General features: G+C 42.5%; 2 protein-coding genes and 1 long non-coding RNA gene across 7 annotated transcripts in view; 2 read left to right on the plus strand and 1 right to left on the minus strand.

Moving 5' to 3' along the window:
• The window catches only part of LOC116417724, a 346,232-nt gene extending 333,985 nt beyond the window's left edge, over positions 1-12,247 (plus strand). The window contains exons 3-4 of one of the 2 annotated variants that reach the window (XR_004227987.1): positions 1,739-1,847; positions 12,126-12,230. Coding sequence is in view for 1 of the 2 variants with exons in the window: in XM_031932424.1 (XP_031788284.1) it covers positions 1,739-1,847; positions 12,126-12,217 (201 nt within the window). In the remaining variant the exon portion in view is untranslated. Of the gene's footprint in view, positions 1-1,738; positions 1,848-12,125 lie in introns of both variants that reach the window. The other variant, XM_031932424.1, reaches the window with a different exon arrangement.
• Positions 1-19,554, minus strand: part of LOC107981912 (carcinine transporter) — a 535,006-nt gene that overhangs the window by 325,906 nt on the left and 189,546 nt on the right. The window lies entirely within an intron of this gene.
• On the plus strand, positions 16,251-18,479 carry LOC107981264. Of its 2 annotated transcripts, XR_004227994.2 has the most exons (5): positions 16,251-16,563; positions 16,713-16,849; positions 16,927-17,371; positions 17,432-18,010; positions 18,362-18,479. It is a non-coding gene; the product is annotated as an uncharacterized LOC107981264 (long non-coding RNA). The 2 variants fall into 2 exon arrangements; XR_004227995.2 differs by lacking the exon at positions 16,713-16,849 and having other exon boundaries at positions 16,254-16,563; positions 16,987-17,371.

Here is a 19,554-nt window from a genome sequence, read left to right on the forward strand (position 1 = left end):
GTGGAGGTTAGAAGTTAACCACAAATTTACCAGGACGCGAGCGCACGACCTGGAGAATCGTCGGCGGGATTATTGTTACTTCCTCAACCCTGTGTGCTCACAGTGGCAGAGGAAGCAGCAATATATCGAAACGTAGGTTAGGAGCTTACGGTGACGCTGGGTGTCGTTCACGTCTGCTCACGTAGATGAGACTCGGTATCGTTCGGATGTTCCCGGTCGTCTCGTGTGCTCACGACGGCAATTCAGAGTTTCGGGTTTCAGTGCAACTAACTAGTTGTCACGTGGGCTCACGAGACGATTTCGTCGGCTAAGGTTTATTTCTCGCTTTCCTTGTAGTAACGTCCCAGATAACAGCACGTGCTGTCTTCACCGAGACTTGTTGTGCCGCACGGCGTGCTGGCCGTGTGCTATCAAGCGGGGACATCGTCTTTTTTTTCGGAGCACGGCGTGCTGTCTTGTGCTGTCCTGATGCGAAATTTTATTCGCGCACATGCAGGTCCGCATGGTGCTGGCGCTATGTTGGCACATCGTGCGGCACCCACCGGCGGCCGAAAAATTTTTAATGTTTTTCAGATCTGCATATATAATAAATATATAATTATTAATAAAATATTAGGATTATCTAGGAATGACGTGATATAATGCTTCTTATTTATTATTAGTTTAATCATGTCAGAAGTAACTATATGTATATGATTAAATATATTATCTTAATAAATTTCAACACGTAAACATTAAGTAATGTTGTGAAATTATTTAATATACCATACGTAATAATTGATATGTACAAATTTGGGCTGAGTGTTACATTGACATTTAACCAAGTATGGACAGAAATTCGATTCATTTTGAATTGGTTCAATCAGTGTGATTTCGAGATTTGCATGCCTTTGCTGATTATTGCCCCAACCGCTGATGAATAATAGTTTTTTTCAAAATAATTATTCATTCAACCTTAGTGCAAAAAAAATTTAGTGCAACCTACATCGACCATTGGGTATGTAAGTATAATATTTATAAAGAAATAGTTATTTTGCAGTATACCTTTAATAGATGTTTCACCTAACCTCAAAAGTTATGCTTGGGGTTACTTTGACAGATCCACTCAATCGAAGAAGAGAGAGACCTTCTAAGGAACCTGCACAACCCATAGCTTCGTCGACCTGAGGCTGGACGAGAGCAGGACCAGAAGCAGTTTCATCCTTCATCAAAGTCCTGGATCATTTGTTCTTTTCTAATTACCTTTTCTATTAGCTTCTTTCTATTCTCATTACGTTTTCTATTAGTTTCTTTTATTCTTTCTCTTTTAATATCTTTTAAACGTATACTTCAATTAAATTCTTTAACAATTTGCTTTCTTATTTCATTTTTTATTATTATTATAAATTATTCATAATTTTTCTAATTCCTTAATTGACTCTTTTCATCCTACCGGGGAACTTGGAAAGAGCCACTTCAAAAGTGTTCACCTGTCATCCACCTGCCATCCATCTGCCATCCATGAGCCATTAATGCTGATAGTGCGTTCAAGAAATATTACATTTTCAAGAAGATAATAAAGTGAATCGTTACATAATTATATAGATACATAAACTGATGTGTATTAATTACTGTACTTTTAACTTAAATATCAACAATCTGACTTTCAGCATCCTCACCGTTATATAATTTAAAAAATAAATATATTTCTAATCGATATATTAAGAATAAACTTTAATGCATGATTGTTTTTATACAGCTATCAAGAGTTTCTTGGACATTTCATCAGGATAGGAAGCCACTATTTGTATCCGTCAAAGACCACCAAAGCCTTCGTCAGTGCCTCTTCATAAAGCAGTCTGCGATAGGTACAAATTAAAAATTGATAATATTTTAAATACAGTTAAAACCAATGCAATAAGTCAATATAAGTTATAGATCCTCATTTCAGATTCTTGCCAATAATTTCCCAGTCTTGATGATGTTTTACAAAAATTATCATGCTAAATTGTTTTGAAATCATTGTTATAGTATTGCTTTAAATTGATAGTCCTCTATTTACAAAATTATCTAATTTGCACCGTAAAACATTCTTTCTCAGTGAATGTTTACAAACAAATTCATATTATTATTTATGTCAACGTCTGAAAATTGATACCAATACTATAACAATGATGTGAAATCAATCTACCATGGAAATTTTCTTTTAGTTTATTCCTGTCTACATGCTACATGTTCACCTGTAGGTCTACACCCGGCTTTCCACTGAACGAATGTGATTTATTTGAAACAATGTTAAAAAGGATCTGTGACACAGATTGACTTATTTAACTAGCTTTATTTAAATTTTTACATTTAGAAAACTACAGACAGTCTACCTAGTCTGTTATTAATTAACCCATTAAAAACCAGGCAAAACCTGGCAGAGATATCGAGAAACGAACTGTGCCATCCTTTGCATAACCAAAAATAAAAGTACCCGTGTTTTTTCTTTTGTCGATTACAATTGTTTATAACAAATTATTTAAACAAATAACCCAAAATGTTGTAATTTTGCAAAAATGAATGCGGATATCGATTCTACGGGCAAAAACACGACAAAAACCTGTGTAACATTTTTTGTCAGAGTTCAATTTGTTAGTGTAAAATAAGGATAAACAATCGTGCGCAAAGTAGTAAAAGTTTCAATAAGTTTCCGAGTTATGAACCGAATTATGGCTCGTTGACGTGATCTTCTTTGTATTTTCTGCAAATAGATTTGCAACATTTGTAACAGAACCATTCAGTTCTCGTCGAACACGTACCTATCTCGCATTTTTTCATACTTTCTTGTTTCATGATGTGTTCTGAAGAATTTTCAGGCTTCCGCTTTTCCCTGGGAATACGTACTGATGATAGCTTCTGAATGTAATATTCACAAACTTCTTGAATAATATCTTTGGAACCTTTCTTTTCATCTGGATGGAGTTTATTGTAAATCACCGTAGCGTTCGCTAAAGATGCTTGAATAAGTCGCATAAAAAGACACCATGTCCATTTTTCACCTCTTATCGAAGGCATCAGAGCATTCCAGTGTTGATCGTGGAGATCGACACCACCCATGTGTTGATTGTACATGAAAAAAGAATGAGGGAAAAGAGAATACAAGGAAGTATGAAAAAATGCGGGATAGGTACGTGTTCGACGAGAACTGAATGGTTCTGTTGCAAATGTTGCAAATCTATTTGCAGAAAACACAAAGAAGATCACGTCAACGAGCCATAATTGTGTTCATAACTCGGAAACTTATTGAAACTTTTACTACTTTGCGCACGATTGTTTATCCTTATTTTACACTAACAAATTGAACTCTGACAAAAAACGTTACATAGATTTTTGTCGTGTTTTTGCCCGTAGAATCGATACCCGCATTCAGTTTTGCAAAATTACGACATTTTGGATTATTTGTTTAAATAATTTATTACAAACAATTGTAATCGACAAAAGAAAAAACACGGGTACTTTTATTTTTGGTTATGCAAAGGATGGCACAGTTCGTTTCTCGATATCTCTGCCAGGTTTTGCCTGGTTTTTAATGGGTTAATAATAATTGCACTTTGAAGAGTGCTATGATAAAAAACTTTGAATTTTTTAAGTTTATGTTATCGAATGTATACTTCATAAGGAAACTTGATGTTTGTTTATAATTTTTTGAAATTAGATACTTGCATAAGCTAGTTGAAATGGAGTATAATCGTGTATACTAGTATAACCAAGAAACCTGTGTAAGAATCATGCTAATAAATTGTAGTAGCTATTTTAGTGGAAATCCGTGCATAAGTCTACAGTTGAACATGTACACAGAATGATTTATAATACAAATTAGTCTGGTAAATTTACTCAAAACTATTGTTATAGTAATGTTAAAAATTTTGAAACCTCTAGAATAAAAATTATACAAGTTTCATTGATAACATTTTTTGAAAAAATAATGTTTACAATGTCAATGGAAGAATTTTTGGAGTAGATGTCTATAAATTAGAATTCACGTCGCGCTCGAATCAAGCGGATTCGAGCGACGTTCGAGTATATTCGTGCGGCGTATACGAATATTTCGAACGTAATTCACTCGAAAGGTCTGTGAATAATAATCGGAGATTTTTGTTTCCGAGCCGAGAGCAAATATCTACCGATATTATCACACGACTTAGAATTAAACGACTCGGAGCAGCGAAACTTGAAGCTGACACTAGTATCGCATGCTCTCCGAGTCGAATAATTTTCTATTTGTTGTCGGGAGAATTTTAAAGCACTCTCGTTAGGATAGAGAGTTGCATAATTATTTTTTCGTGACGTCTCGTGTGAAAATAGAGCGTAAAGGCGAAATTGTAAATTGTTTATTTTTTAACAAATAAACAATAAAAGGCAGCAAAGCGGCAACAGAAACAGGTGTAGCCGCATAGTACAGTCCACGCACGCTATAGTAGAGCGAAGCACACAGCGGCGCGAGTGTGTTAGAGTGAGTGCGAGCGCTTACGGCGCTACATAGGATCAATTCCACGAGAACGCGGCGGGCGCGAGACATATAGTCACTTCCACGAGAAGACGCGGAATAGTATACGCCCAGTTTTCAGCAAAGAAGACCTCAAGAATTTTCAAGAGAAGAACACACTCGACTCGAAGCTCGAGGTATACGCGCAATTTCGTGAAAAAAAAATGTTCGTCATTATTTTGTTGTTTTTTTCTCTCTTTCGGGTGTGTGATTGCGTATATACCTGTAGCACAAATCGTGCGTTGCAAGTGAGAGTACAGCGGTGCTACTTGTGCGCACGCCAGAAGCAATTCGCGCTTATTTGGCGTAAATAAAAATTTCTGTTATTTTTTTACGGATTTCGCTCCGATTATACGAATTCGATTTTTCGTTTTGTTCGATTTCGCGTAATAGTCACAGCGACGCGCTTAGGTGTGCAAGTGTGTGAGTAGAAAGGTTGTATTTTTGTAGCTTACGTTGTAGCAACAAGCATACAATCTAGGGGCTATCTGGAGTGAGTTCGAAGGATAGGGAGCTGCCACGTCGTTGTTGAGCGACCGCGAAACGTCGTTGGAAGCAGAACACACCAACATGGCGAAGAAAGTAGAGAAGGTCGTCGAGAATTGGTGCTTGGGCATCGACGAAGAAGAGATGGACGATGCCCTCGAGAATATGCAGTTGAAGCCAGACGGCAAGCGATTAGATCGCGTAGCTAGGCTAAACAGATGGCTCCTCGGAGAGTATACCGAGTCAGATTGTAGACAGAGCCTAGACACCTCGACAATAATGGTGAGAGTGAATAGAGAGGAGTTGCGAAAGTCATTCATCGACGCAACAGCCGAGCAAGTATCGACACGCTCGATTTATACGGGCGATTATGATGCCGAACAGCCACACCCTCTGAAGCTGCAACAACAAGAGATCGAGGTCAACCGGCGCAAGGATTGGGCCAAACGACAAGGTCTAACCTACAACTGCTAAACGCGATGACAATGCGAGACACGTTTGTAGAAATGCCAGTCACGGAGGAGAGTGAACAGGACAAACGCCAGCGTCGACGCCGCAAGACCAAGCCAGGTTAACGACGCATGAGGCGCAAGGACGAGACCAGAATGGAATAGGCACAGTAGAGGTGCCGACAGGGAATCTGGTCACGACGGTAACCACGACGACGACGACAACGACGACAAGGACAACGCCGACAACTACGGCGAGTGAAGGCAAAGGCGAATACGTCTGGCAAAACAGAAAGTTCCGCAGTGTGAAGGTCACTACTGCGCCACGCGCAGTCACGGGCGCAGCGGCAGTGACTAGCGAATTAGACGCCAGGTCCCAGCAAAACGCTGCAACAATGAACAATCGACCGCTCAGCCGAGGTTACGGTGATGACGAGCGTTGCAGCGCACAATACGCCCAGAGTCACGAGGTATTAGCGCAAAATTCGGTAGCTCAGAATGACATGCTAAGTCAGTCGATAGCTGAGAATACCGCAACAATGATGGCGCTAATGTGCAAAATGGAGGCCATGATGTCACAATGGCCGACTAACATAGCGTCCAGTACAAGGGTGGAGCCACCAGCAAGCGAGGGCAATCCACAGGGCTCACGCAGAACCGGTCATGTGAATTTCCAGGATACGTCTAGTATCAATCACATGAACCACAGCAGCTTCCGCGAAGACGCGGGCGCAATGGCTGGTGGTACTTCCAACACTTGGATCCCGACGAATCCTCTCTATTCGCAACCCCCAGTAGTTGCTAGGGGGGGGGGGGTGCCAATAATGCGACGAACGCGCATACGCAAGCGCTGAACGAGAGTAGCAACTACGATGAGTCGCGAAGACAGAGCAACAGACCCATCGGTCCTACGGTGAACAAATGGGCGATTAAGTTCACCGGGGACTCGGCACAGAGCGTCGAGAACTTCTTGCAAAGCATGGAAGGACGCAGAATGCTAGACGACCTGTCCGATGCGCAGATGTTGGCGTCATTACAAGAAGTATGAGTGGTTACAGAACCGGCTATCCGAACAGGGAGAATGGTCTAGCTGGGACGATTTCTGCGAGTGCATCAAGCGATGGTACGGGCAGACGCAAGGCTACCAACAGAAATTACTGAGCGAAGTGATTTCGCGAACGCAAGGACCTGGCGAACGCGTGCGGTTGTACGTGAATAACCTGCAAGGTATAATGCGGAGGATGGTGCCCCGACCAGACGCTAGCCAGCAACTGGATCGGATCTATCACAATATGCTGCCTAGTCTCAAACGCGGGCTCCAGCGGAAAGTTTTTTATACCGTGGAGCAGTTACTCGAAGCAGCAGTCGAATTCGAGGCCGCACTAGCATGCGAAGCCTCGTATCGAGCACCCCCAAAGCCTGGTGTAGCAATCGTCCCCGAATGCGCATTTAAGGGCGAAACGCCGAAGACTGGCGGTAAAACGTCGGTGGCAGCCATGGGGTTTGTGGAGCAAACTGACACCCTGCCCTTATTGGTTGACGCCATAGGCAAGCTGTTCGACACGAAGCTTGCAGCAATGGCGCAACCAGCGAAACACGCCAACGCGGGAGGAGGCGACAAGAAGTCAGCCCCTCAGCGAGGACGCTCCGGACCTAGGAAAGAGAGAGGAAAGTCTCCTAGTCCGAAGCGCAAAAGCCAGAGGTCTGGCGAGAATGCCGGTCGATCGGACCAAAGAGAGCAAAAGAAGCCAATAGAGTGCTTCAAATGCCGTGGAAAAGGTCACATTGCCCGAGAATGTCCCTTGGGTAAGGGAAACGGCAAACGGGAGGAATAGGCGAGGTTACTGCTCCTCTTGAATCGTCGCGCGGGGAGTCTTACCGAGAGGAGAGACACGTGACGGAGCGCGTAGCCGATACCTCGCGCGGAACCTCAGGCGATTTTGATTGTATGGTCGCACTGTTGTCCAGCAAGTCTCGCCAACCGACGATATCGCCAAACGAAGACGAGTCGCGCTGGTGGGTACAAGTGGGCATCGGAGGGTTCGGAGTAAGAGATCTCTACGACCCAGGCGCCGCTATGACCGTAATGGGGTTGTTAGGACTCCAGATCGCTAGCGCCTGCGGTCGACCCTTGCGACAACGCGATGGCCGTCAAGCACAGTGTGCAAATGGTCAGATCCCGCGGATCGTGGGATTTGTGGACTTGCCATTCGACGTCGCGGGTGTACAACGCGACGTAACGGTGGCGATCATGCCCGAAGCGACCAACGAATGTCTAGTTGGGACGAATTTCGGACGCCTGTTCGGCACAGTCCACGATCCAAATGAAAACGGTCTGTATCTGAAGAAGGAGCGAAAGATCGTCCAACTTCAGGTGGCTGCAATAGCTACAGCAGGGGCGTTAGATATCGCCGCGGTTGGACTCGCGTACGTCAGTGACGATGAGCACGTGCAGATTCGCAGCATGCTGGACAGCATCCTGCCTAAATCCAATCGTACGATCGAACGGACGCAGTTGATTGAGCACGGGATAGACGTTGGATTGGCCAAACCGATAAAACAGAAGTATTATCCCGTGTCGCCAAAAATAGAGGAGGAGATGTATCAACAAGTACGAGAGTTGCTTGCTGCAGGAATCTTCGAACCCTCCGACAGTACTTGGTCAAGTCCGGTAGTGATGGTGCGCAAAGCGAAAGGGCAATATCGTTTTTGTGTCGACTTCCGGAAAGTTAATGCGCTGTCAAAGGCTGATGCATATCCATTACCTAACATGGATGATATCCTTCGTAAACTGCAGAAAGCGAAGTACATATCGACGTTGGACCTTAGCAGCGCGTACCATCAAATACCGTTGAAGCCGGAGGCGAGACCTCTGACGGCCTTTACAGTTCCTGGGCTAGGGTTATTCCAATTCACGCGTATGCCATTTGGTTTAGCCTACGCTGGAGCGACCTTCCAGCGAATGATCGACGAAGTAATCAGCCCAGAACTCCAGCCATATGCGTACTCGTACCTCGACGATGTCATCATCGCGACGGAGACGTTTGAAGAGCATCTCGAGTACTTAGAGAAAGTGCTCCAGAGGAACGCGGCTGGCTTGACGATAAACCGGGACAAAACTGTCTTTTGCCGAGAAGAGGCGAAGTACCTCGGCGTCCTGGTTAATCACGATGGTTTTCGGTCAGACCCAGAGAAGATAGCGCTCATTATGGTGTATCCAGCGCTGAAAAACCTAAAACAGCTGAGACGTTTTCTAGGAATGGCGTCGTGGTATCGCAAATTCTTGCAAGAATTCGCGACCGTCGCTGATCCACTGCATTGCCTGACGAAGAAAGGCAGAAAGTATGAGTGGGGGACGGAACAACAAGACGCTTTCCAACGAGTGAAAGCGCTAATAGCGTCGGCACCGATTCTTCATCGCCCAGATTTCGAATCGCAGTTTGTATTGCAGACGGACGGCAGTGACACCGGTCTCGGCGCGGTACTTTTTCAAGTAACCAACGGAGAATAGCGGGTTTTAGAATTCGCGAGCCGCACGATGTCGAAAGCCGAAAGAAATTACAGCGTCACGGAGAGAGAATGTCTCGCTGTCATCTGGGCTATACGGAAGTTCAGACCCTATATCGAGGGGTATCAATTTAAGGTCATCACGGACCACCGTAGTTTGCGGTGGTTATGCAACTTGCATAATCCCACTGGACGCCTAGCCAGATGGGTACTAGAAATGCAGGGCCACGTCTACACTGTGGAACATAGGAAAGGCCTGCTAAATGCACCAGACGCGTTGTCGCGTATGTATGAAGAGGACGCAGTACCAGTCGAGGCAGTCTGATGGGACGATACGGCATGGAAAGTCGTCGTGCCAAAAGAAAAGCGAGCAGAAATCTTACGAGAATGTCACGACGAGCCATCAGCTGGTCACCAGGGGCGTGAGAAAATTTGTGCACGCGTCGCAATGTACTATTACTGGCCCGGTATGTACACCGACGTCGCTGAGTATGTTCGACGATGCTTCGTTTGTCAGCAATGCAAAGTCGAGCAGCGCTCGCCAAGCGGCCTGATGGGAAAACGAGTGGTTACTCGGCCATGGCAGATCATAGGAGGAGATGTCATGGGGCCGAAACCAAAGACCGCTCGAGGAAACGAATATATATTGTCATATTCGAAGACTTGATTACCCGCTGGATATAATGCATTTCGATTAAGCGGGCGAACGCAAAGACAATCCTGCTGCATCTCCGAGAGCGAGTCTTCGTACGGTACGGTGCGCCAGAGGTATTCTTGTCGGACAATGGCACAGAGTTCAAAAATAAAGCCATTGATCAGTACCTCAGAGAACAAGGCGTGCGGCATGAATTGAGGCCATCTTACCACCCCCAGGCGAACCCGGTAGAGAGGGCGAATCGCACCATCAACAACATGGTACGCGCGCTCATCGAGGAAAGCCATAACACATGGGACGAGCGATTGAGCGACATCGCCTTTGGGTATAATAGCGTACCCCATTCCTCGACAGGGGTAAGTCCGGCTATCCTAATGTACGGGACTCAGCCGAGGAAAGCTTCCGCGGCAAGACACGAGCAGGACGCCGCCGCAGAAGAAGAATTGCAGCGACGCGCGATCGATGCATGGCATGATCGCATGTGGGATTTAAAACAGCTGCGCGAGCAAGCGTCGCAGAGGACGCAAGACGCGTAAGATCGCCAGAAGCGCTACTATGACGCCAAGCATAAACCGGCGTCATACAAAGTCGGGGACTTAGTGATGAGGCGAAATCACGTGTTGTCTTCTGGAGCGGAGCAACGCTCCGTGAAACTAGCGCCACCGTATATTGGGCCGTATAAAATAGTGGAAATACGCAGCACCAATACATATCGACTTGTCGACGAGATGGGCGAGCAAGTGGATCTTGCACCAGCTGCGCAGCTGAAGCTATTTTACGCGTCAGCGACGGACGAAGAGTCGCAGAAGAGTGAAGAAGATGGCAACGCTCGACCGCCGAGGGATGCGAACGCAGACGCGGGTACTAGCGAAGTACCAGCGCAAAGCGAGCAAGACTCTGTCTGCGAACAGAGCGATGTTGCGTCCGAAGCGAGCAAAGTTGCCGACCGTCCGAAGCGAACGAAAAAACCGCGCGTAATCGTACTAAACCCTGCGACCAAGAAGAGAGGCCGTCCGGGGAAAAAGGTGTATACAGCGAGGCGGACAAGACCTACGCCAGAGACCGCCAGTGCTGAGGTCGACACCGAGAAGAGGAGGCCTGGTCGTCCGAAGGGTTAGCGCAACCGCGGGCATGCCACGACGACTACTAACCCGAGTACGTCACCGCGAAAAACGCACGCACAAAGAGCTGCGGACCTAAGCTAGATAATTTATATGCTTAGTTATGAGTCCCGAGGAGCTGCAAGCGGCCTTTGAGCGCGTGATGGCCGCTCTAAACAGGGAAGAAGAACGACCTCACGTAGTCATCCGGGAGGTAGGAGAAGGCGAAGACCCCTAGAGTGCCTTCCCTCCCAATGACCCTTGGCTCCCAACCCACGAGGTGGAGGCGTACTTCGCCCCCGCAGAAGAAGATGAAGGCGAGGGAGCGTTGGTGGTGCGCCGCCCAGATCCACCTGCGCCGGTTGCGGACGAGGGCGAGAAGACCGCGACGGGTCTGCGCCGCCCGCGTGCGCCGCAACCGGCACCACCCAATGTCGGTCATCCCATATCGGCTCGCTTGGAGCGCGAGCCCATCCACCGCGAGACCAACACCGCGGGGACGCGAGCGCCGTCGGCTGGCTTGAAGGCAAGGGAGGAGCCTTCGAGAGAAGAGGCAGCCGCAGCGGCGTGGGACCAGCAAAGGGCCCAGCTGGTAGGGGCGCTCGAGGCGTCGATCGACGTGCGCCAGATGGAAGGCGATGCGTACCGACTGTACACGCAGTCGGTGCGTAAGTACGGCGACGCCTTTCGCCGGTGTGCCGCAAATTTGTTAGCGACTCGCATTTATTATTTTGTAACATCACGTTTTTATCGCGGATTGAAATATAACCGTAGATTAATTTTTTTACGTGCTTTTGTTATTATTTGCCGACCTAGATTACAAACGTCCGTTTCCTTACGTCCTCCCTGCGAATACCGCCGCCTAAGCGGGCGTTAATAACGCAATTTTAACGCATCTGAGCAGCCGCGCACGCACCAGGCGGTGCGTAGTCCATGAGAGAGAAAGCAGCAGAGTAAGCGACGAGATGGTCTCCGCCGCAGCGTGGGATAAATACGGTGGCACTTGTAACGGGGTCTCACCGCGTTACAAGTTCCACGGTAGTTATTTTCAAAATCACTTTTATGTCATTAATACTAAGTTTCAGATCTCTATATAATAAACAACTTGGATTTCATTGTCAGAATATTACTCAAGACAAATACATTGACAATAAAATCCAAGTTGTTTATTATCTAGAGGTCTGAAACTTATTATTAATGATATAAAAGTGATTTTGAAAATAACTACCTTAGCAGTTTGTATTAAACTGTATTCAGTTCCTATGTTCGACTGTGTACCTCCACCCGGCTTTTCTGTTTACAAAAGGCACTTCCTTCATATATTGTAGAAGATCATATGTACTTAATTTATGGTGTATTTATTAGTATAATTTTTAAATGTGATTAATATAAGACTAATTTGTTTTTGTGTTTTTCAGATAATTTTGTCAAGAGCTTATTTTGCTTCGTTTCCTGGACGATTCTCAATCCTGCGGAGGTTCCTCTCCATCCAGCTATTTCTGCTTTCTGATTCTTCTGGTGTTATGGCAATTTCTCCAACGTTAAGTTATTTCATACTCATAACTGATAATTTGAACAATTTTGCCAATTATAAAAAAAGCTGTCTGAACTTTTTACAGTTTATTATATTAACTTAGGTGTGAAATAATGTTTAAGATGAAGATTTTTTGCTCTCGCAAACCATTAGGAGAATGTAGTTCTGCTTAAAGAGCATGTAGGCTTCGTTTATTTGATAAGGCTCATAGCGAAGAATTAGTTGATCGAGCTTTTAGCAATGTTTCTTCCAGTTGCGTATCTCACAATTTGGAAGTTTCTTCTGACTCCTTCCATGAAGATGTGGTTGAAGTGAACCATGAGAATGATATTGTTAGTTGTGTGAGTGATAATCATAATGTGTGTTTTATGAGTGATAATCATGATGAGCGTTCAGTGAGTGAGATCTCAAATGATGGCAACGTAGATCCAGTTGAGCATCCTATTGCTGAAGATCATCTTTAGTCGCATCTGATGATTCGTTTCATGATAATTTGGAAAATTTCAAAAATAAGCTTGCAGCAGCATTTACAGAGACTAATATGACTCATGTGCAAGCAAAAGCTATTTTGCGAGACCTTATTTCTCATCATAGCTTTTCTTTAATTCATGTGGATCCAAGAAATATTTTGAAAACTCTAACCGTATCTAATGTTCCTTTACAAGTTGTAGGTGGCGAATATTTGCATTTAGGAGTTGCAAAAGGTATCCAGAGAATTCTTTTAGCGTCTCCTGCAAATATGATCCCTGATATTCTTTAGCTTGATCGGCATACGGATGGAGCATCACTGGATAAAAACAGTGTGAATGTGCTTTGGCCAATTCAAATTCGTATTGCTAATATACCCAACAGTTCTCCAGATGTTGTAGGCATTTTTAAAGGTTCACAGAAACCTAACAACGCTTTTGATTTTATGGACGTATTTGTGACGGAATTGTTTGAAATTTAAAAAAATGGTATTGATTTCTTTGAAAATGAAAATTGACAAGTCCACTTCAGGTGTTTCATCGCAGATGCACCTACTCGAAGTTTTATTTTAGGTCATGGAGCACATAGTTCTACAGCTCCTTGCTCGAGATGTTGGCTTAGGGTCTATTGTATGCGTGCAGGTGTTATGGTGTACAAAGGTACTAATTTTGTCGCTCGCACACAAGAAGAGTATTTGGAGAAACTTGATTCCGATCATCACTGGGTAGATTGTTCGATTAGGGCTCTTCCATTTAATATTGTTTTGAATACAGTATTCGATTACATGCATTTGCTTTATCTTGGCATAATGGAAAAAATTTTCCAGGGAATAATTGATGAAAGGTTTATTGATTCCATAAAGCTTTCACCGGCTAACATCAAAGTATTGAATCAACGATTGAAAAAAGTCAAGGATTACTGTCCTCATGATTTTGCTCGAAAACCAGTAAATGTTGAAAAGCATGGCAAATTGAAAGCCACTGAGCAACGACAAATTCTTGTGTACAGTGGTCCTGCTATATTTTCTGGTCTTGTAGATCCTGCTGTTTATCAGCATTTTATTCTCCTTCATGCAGAATGTACGAGTGCTTTTAAATCCTCCTTCTCGTCAATCGATTAATATTGCTGAAAAGTGGCTCGAACTATTCGTTGAATCAGCTTCTGATGTTTATGGCGATGAATTCCTCTCTTACAATACTCACGCTTTGTTACATCTTGCAGATGATGTGAGAACTTTTGGGTCATTAGAATCTATATCTACTTTTCCATACGAAAATAACATGAGTTATTTTAGAAAAATGTGTAGGAAGCCAAATTTGCTTCTAAAACAGATTGGCAATAGGCGAATTGAAAATTGCCAAGTTAATGCTGGTAAACATCTGGCCGAAAATTCAATTAGATTTGTTGGTGAACATGATAGAGGACCAATCGTTCCATTCGATGATTTTAATTATACGCAGTATAGAAAAGTTGTTTTAGGGATGTACTGTATATCTGTTGATAAGCAAGATAGTACGATAATTCTCAAAAATGGATCATCCTGCGTCTTGCAAAATATCATCAAATTACACGAGAATAATGATTGTTATCTGCTTGTCAAACAGTATCTAACAGTTACTAATTTCATCACTCTCCCTTGTCCTTCGTCAGATGTTGAAGTTTTCCTTTGCTCTTCCTTATCACCAAACATAGTTATAATTACATTGGATGAAGTACAGGATAAGTTCTTTAGAACGCTATATTAGCCAGGATCAGGCGATTGTCAGTCAAGAGTTTTCGTCGTTGTCAGAATATTGTCTTCGCATCTTCAAATAGTTTAAATTAATTGACTCATTTACTTCGATCGGCCGATAAACTAGCCTCGCACGACAATCACCATTTTTACGTACTCGTTATCAAGTGGCGCGGGAGCGCCACGAAGGCGAGTTTGAGAAGCAGACGACGCCTCGGCGCCCGTGACACTATTTACTTCTATATTGGTCTCTCGAATTTTCAATTAAGGAAATAAATTATTTATCATTCATGTAACCAGCTAATTTTGATAAATGTTTATACTAGTATGCCAAACTATGATTTTAAACCAAAATATCAGCAATAAACCAGCTTTAACATAATAAACAAGTATGCAGGTGAACAAAAATGCTGAAATCACTTGCTTAATTTTTCTTCAGCCCAAAAAGTGGTAAGACCGTTAAGTTAGCTGCGTGCAGTTTGACCGAGTGGTTAGACTGTGAAGTTGGCCGCACAAGCTATTGAGCCTACATTGTCTGCTCCTCTGCTTGAATTATAAATGTGTGCTCCGTAGTATTCGGTGTTTTGGTGTACAAATCTTTCAAGGAAGGTGTCTAGATAAATAGGGTAGCTGATGACGACGTCTAGGTGGTGCGCTCCGTGATTTTTGGTGTTTAGATAAATAAATCATACGAGGACGGCATCTAGGTGTACAGGGCGGCCGATGGCGAGGTCTAGGTAGTTCGCACCGTGGTTTTTGGTGTCTAGGTGTTGAAATAATTCGAGGGCGGTACCTAGGTGTACAGGGTGGCCGATGACGAGGTCTAGGTAGTTCGCTCCGTGGCTTTTGGTGTTGAAATAATTCGAGGGCGGTGTCTAGGTGTACAGGGTGGCCGATGACGAGGTCTAGGTAGTTTGCTCCGTGGTTTTTGGTGTCTAGGTGTAAAAATCACTTGAACGCGGTGTCCAGGTGTACAGGGTGGCCGATGACGAGGTCTAGGTCGTGCGCTTCGTGGTTTTTGGTGTCTAGGTAAATAAATCATACGATGACGGCGTCTAGGTGTACAGGGTGTCCGATAACGAGGTCTGGATAGTTCGCGCCGTGGGTTTTGGTGTCTTGGCGTAGAAATAATTCAAGGGTGGTGTATATCAACAATCAGTGATCTCATGTTAGTGATAAAAATGTTACAAAAAAGCTTTGATCTAAAGGTGCTAAATATGCTTATATTTTATTTCTACGACGTCAAATATGAAATACTCAAAAAAATTTACTAAAAAGGATTGAAATCTCTAAAAAAAATAACTTTTAAAAAAGTAAAAAGTTAGGCAAGTTTAATATATTTCGCAACAAAATTACAGATTGAAAAGTACTAAGATCAATCAAACAAAGTCAAGTTTATTATATTTAATCGTGATGAAGCAAGGAACAACTCTCAAGATAATTACTACGTAACTTACCATGCCCGTTTCATTGTACTTATGGTGTTTGTATGACGTTCTAATACATAAAAGGAAATTTTAGTTGTTCACCAATAAACAAAATTAAACGGGCATGGCAAGTTACGTAGTAATTATCTTGAGAGTTGTTCCTTGCTTCATCACGATTAAATATAATAAACTTGACTTTGTTTGATTGATCTTAGTACTTTTCAATCTGTAATTTTGTTGCGAAATATATTAAACTTGCCTAACTTTTTACTTTTTTAAAAGTTATTTTTTTTAGAGATATAATATTCATTGAATTTCGGACCCCCTATAGCCTTCCAATTTTGCGTATTATAAAATCTTTATGTTATTATAATCAATATTAATGTATATGGCGCGTAGTGCATTTTTCATTTATTTAAAATTTCATCATCGCGTACCATTATCAAATGTATGAAAATTAATTGCTATAATTTCTTGATAGATGGTAAAAAATCGAGATACCGGAGCTCTTCCATCGTGCATTGCGTTGGCGAAAATGCAAAACCAGATGGAATTACTCGATCGAGCAGCACCTGACAATCGTAGCTTGACATCTGCTCCGTTATGCGGCTCATCTACTAAAAACTCACGCCAAGGAAAGAGTAACCCTACACCGTCAACAAACAGTTATCAATTCGCTTCTGAAATTAAGCCAGGTACACAAAAAAACAACCATTAAAACCAAAAATCCTAAAGAAATCATTTACACGCAATAACATACAATCACGCACAACCAGCATGCACTCAGGCTACTACACCATTCACGCAAAAAAAATCATTCACTCAAGGTTTCTCATTTATACAGGATAAAATGCAATCACGCACACAAAACACACAACCAGCATGCACTCATACTGCACCACCCATTCAAACACTAACACCCGACCAGACTCATGATGCAGATGTCATATCGTTGATCAAGGAGGTCTTGGAGGAGCAGAGGTAAGCTTTAATAAATGAACTTAATTTTTTAGTATATTAATGGAATTTTTATTAATATAGAATTTTTATCGTTATAGAAGCATGAGAGAAAGAATGGATGCAATAGAAAACAATTATTATATATTTGCATATTTCAGTGCATGCTTAAACATCTTAAAGCAGCTCTCGAATAAAGAGAATAGAGTAAACAAGAAGATGCCGCAATTCTTTCCATTCGAGACTGTCTAGAACCTTCTTGATTTTGACAAAGTCTCCGACGAGGAGTACACTAACGCTGGAAGTGTTTTATTATTAATTAATATTTTCGACGTTGTGTAGTTTCATTTCTAAATATTTTAAATTTTTTCCAGGTTACCTATTTGACCTACATCGGAGGGGTTAATGCATCGGATGCTGCAGCACTTTATCTAAAAAAGTGCTTTAAGATCACCGAAAGCCTTGTCACCGGCGTTACCTGGCTGGGCTCCAAAAAAGCCAATATAGTTGCACTCAAGGAAACTCGTTTCGCTGCTGCTTGTGAAGGTACTTTATATTCACTTATATTTTTTGAAACTATGTTAATGCCATTTTTTTATTTTTTAGATGCCATGTCGGAAAACAAAAATATTAGCGAGCCTGATAAGTCGACATTTGCAACTGCGATGACGAAGGCCCTGAAAAGCATCAAAGAAGAGTATTGACGTAAGAAAATCAAGCGTGCAGCCACCAAAGCTGACGTTGATAACCAGCCTCCACGACAGAGACGAAGACTACTGGATGCTGTATACAACGGTGCAAACGTCGACTTTGAAGAAGAGGGCTACGAAAACCAGGAACGCGGTGGCATCGAGAACGTCGGCGGCAACGAGTACTACGATAACATTGAAACGTGGGCGGCAACGAGGACTACGGCAGCCAGGAACGCGGCGGCATAGATGACGACAGTGTCAACGAGGACGACGGCAGCATCGAGGACGACGGCGGCAACGAAGACGACGGCGGGAACGAAGACGACGGCGGCATCGACGGCGAAGAAGAACGGCTAATGCAAGTCGGGGTTATTCAAGACTACAGGTACACGTTGCAGTTAGAGTATCTAGAGGAAGATGCTCAGACTCTTCAGCATCACTTCAACTCACTTCTCCTTCAGTCCCAACTATGCACCACAATTTTCATAAATAGGTGACATATTTTTATTTTATTTATTTTAATATTTATAACTTTAATTTATTTCTTTCAGCTCATAAAAAATATGCATGAATTATAACATTTCATTTTTATTCTATATTCTTTTATTTTTAATTAGTTGTATAATACTAGTTTGCATTTGGTTAGATTTTTAAATGTTATAATTAATGCATATTTTTGTAAAACGTACTCTTATATTTTGCATTTATCTGTACTGCATTATTTCTTTCAAATAATGTAGATTCAAACTATTTTATTTCATTGTTTTTAGTTATTGCTAATTTCAATTCATTCATTATTATTACTTTTTTATATTAATACAAATATATTTATTGTATGTTTCAGGAAAGAAAATCATGTAGAAATGTTATTTTTATACAAATTTTCTTATTATATATATTTATCAAAAATGTATTATATAATTGATTAAAATATAAATAAATAATCTGTATATATAAATAAAGATATGTATTTATTAATGTACACTGTCCTACGGAGGACAAAGAAGAAGAAGCTAAGGATCTCTATTACGAAACTTTAGAGCAGGTAATCGACCAGTTCGCGTCTTACGACACAAGAATAGTATTAGGCGATTTCAATGCTAAAATAGGTAGGGAGGAAATGTTTAGGCCTACTATAGGTAAGGAAAGCCTGCACGAAGCCAGCAATGGTAACGGTATTAGGGTCATAAATTTCGCGGCGGCAAAAGATCTTATAATCAACACTACCTGTTTTAAGCACAAGAACATACACAAGGCAACGTGGACATCGCCGGACGGGGCCACACAGAACCAAATTGATCATTTCCTCATTGAAAAAAGGCGTCATACTAATGTTCTTGACGTAAGGGCTTACAGAGGGGCAGATAGCGACTCGGACCACTTCCTAGTAGTAGCCAAATTAAGAGCTAGACTAATAGCGAATCAAAATAGTAAGCGAGCAAATAAGGTAGAAAGCTTCGATATTGAGAAACTACGAGATAGAACAGAGCGAATTAGGTACCAGATAGAAATTAATAACAGGTTTCAGGCACTTGAAGAAGCAAACACATCGCCGGAGGGGAATGACGAACCGAATAGCTTATGGGGGGACATCGAAAAAACGGTAAAAGAGGCCGCGAACAAAGTACTGGGTAAAAAGAAAAAGCCAAAAAGCAAACCATGGTTTGACGAAGAGTGTGAACTCTGGTTTGAAAGGCGCAAAAAGGCTAAATTAGATAGCTTACAAAATAGAAGCGATAGGACCGTAGAAGAGTATTCTAACGTAAGGAAACGGACGAGCGCGATCTACAGAAATAAGAAGCGGGAGTATCAAAAGAATCTTATTAGGAGAATAGAAACTAACAGTAAGGAAAATAACCCCCGCGAAATGTACAGAGGGATTAACGCCATCAGAAAGGGTTTTAGGAGTAGAGCGCAATTGATGAAGGACAAAAACGGGGACCTCGTAACAAATGACAACGAATTACTGTCGCTGTGGAAAAATTATTTCGATAAATTATTAAACGTGCATGAAAATAGCGAAGAATTAGGGGACGA

The sequence above is a fragment of the Nasonia vitripennis genome, assembly GCF_009193385.2.
Source record: "Nasonia vitripennis strain AsymCx chromosome 1 unlocalized genomic scaffold, Nvit_psr_1.1 chr1_random0007, whole genome shotgun sequence".
Lineage (NCBI taxonomy): Eukaryota > Metazoa > Arthropoda > Insecta > Hymenoptera > Pteromalidae > Nasonia > Nasonia vitripennis.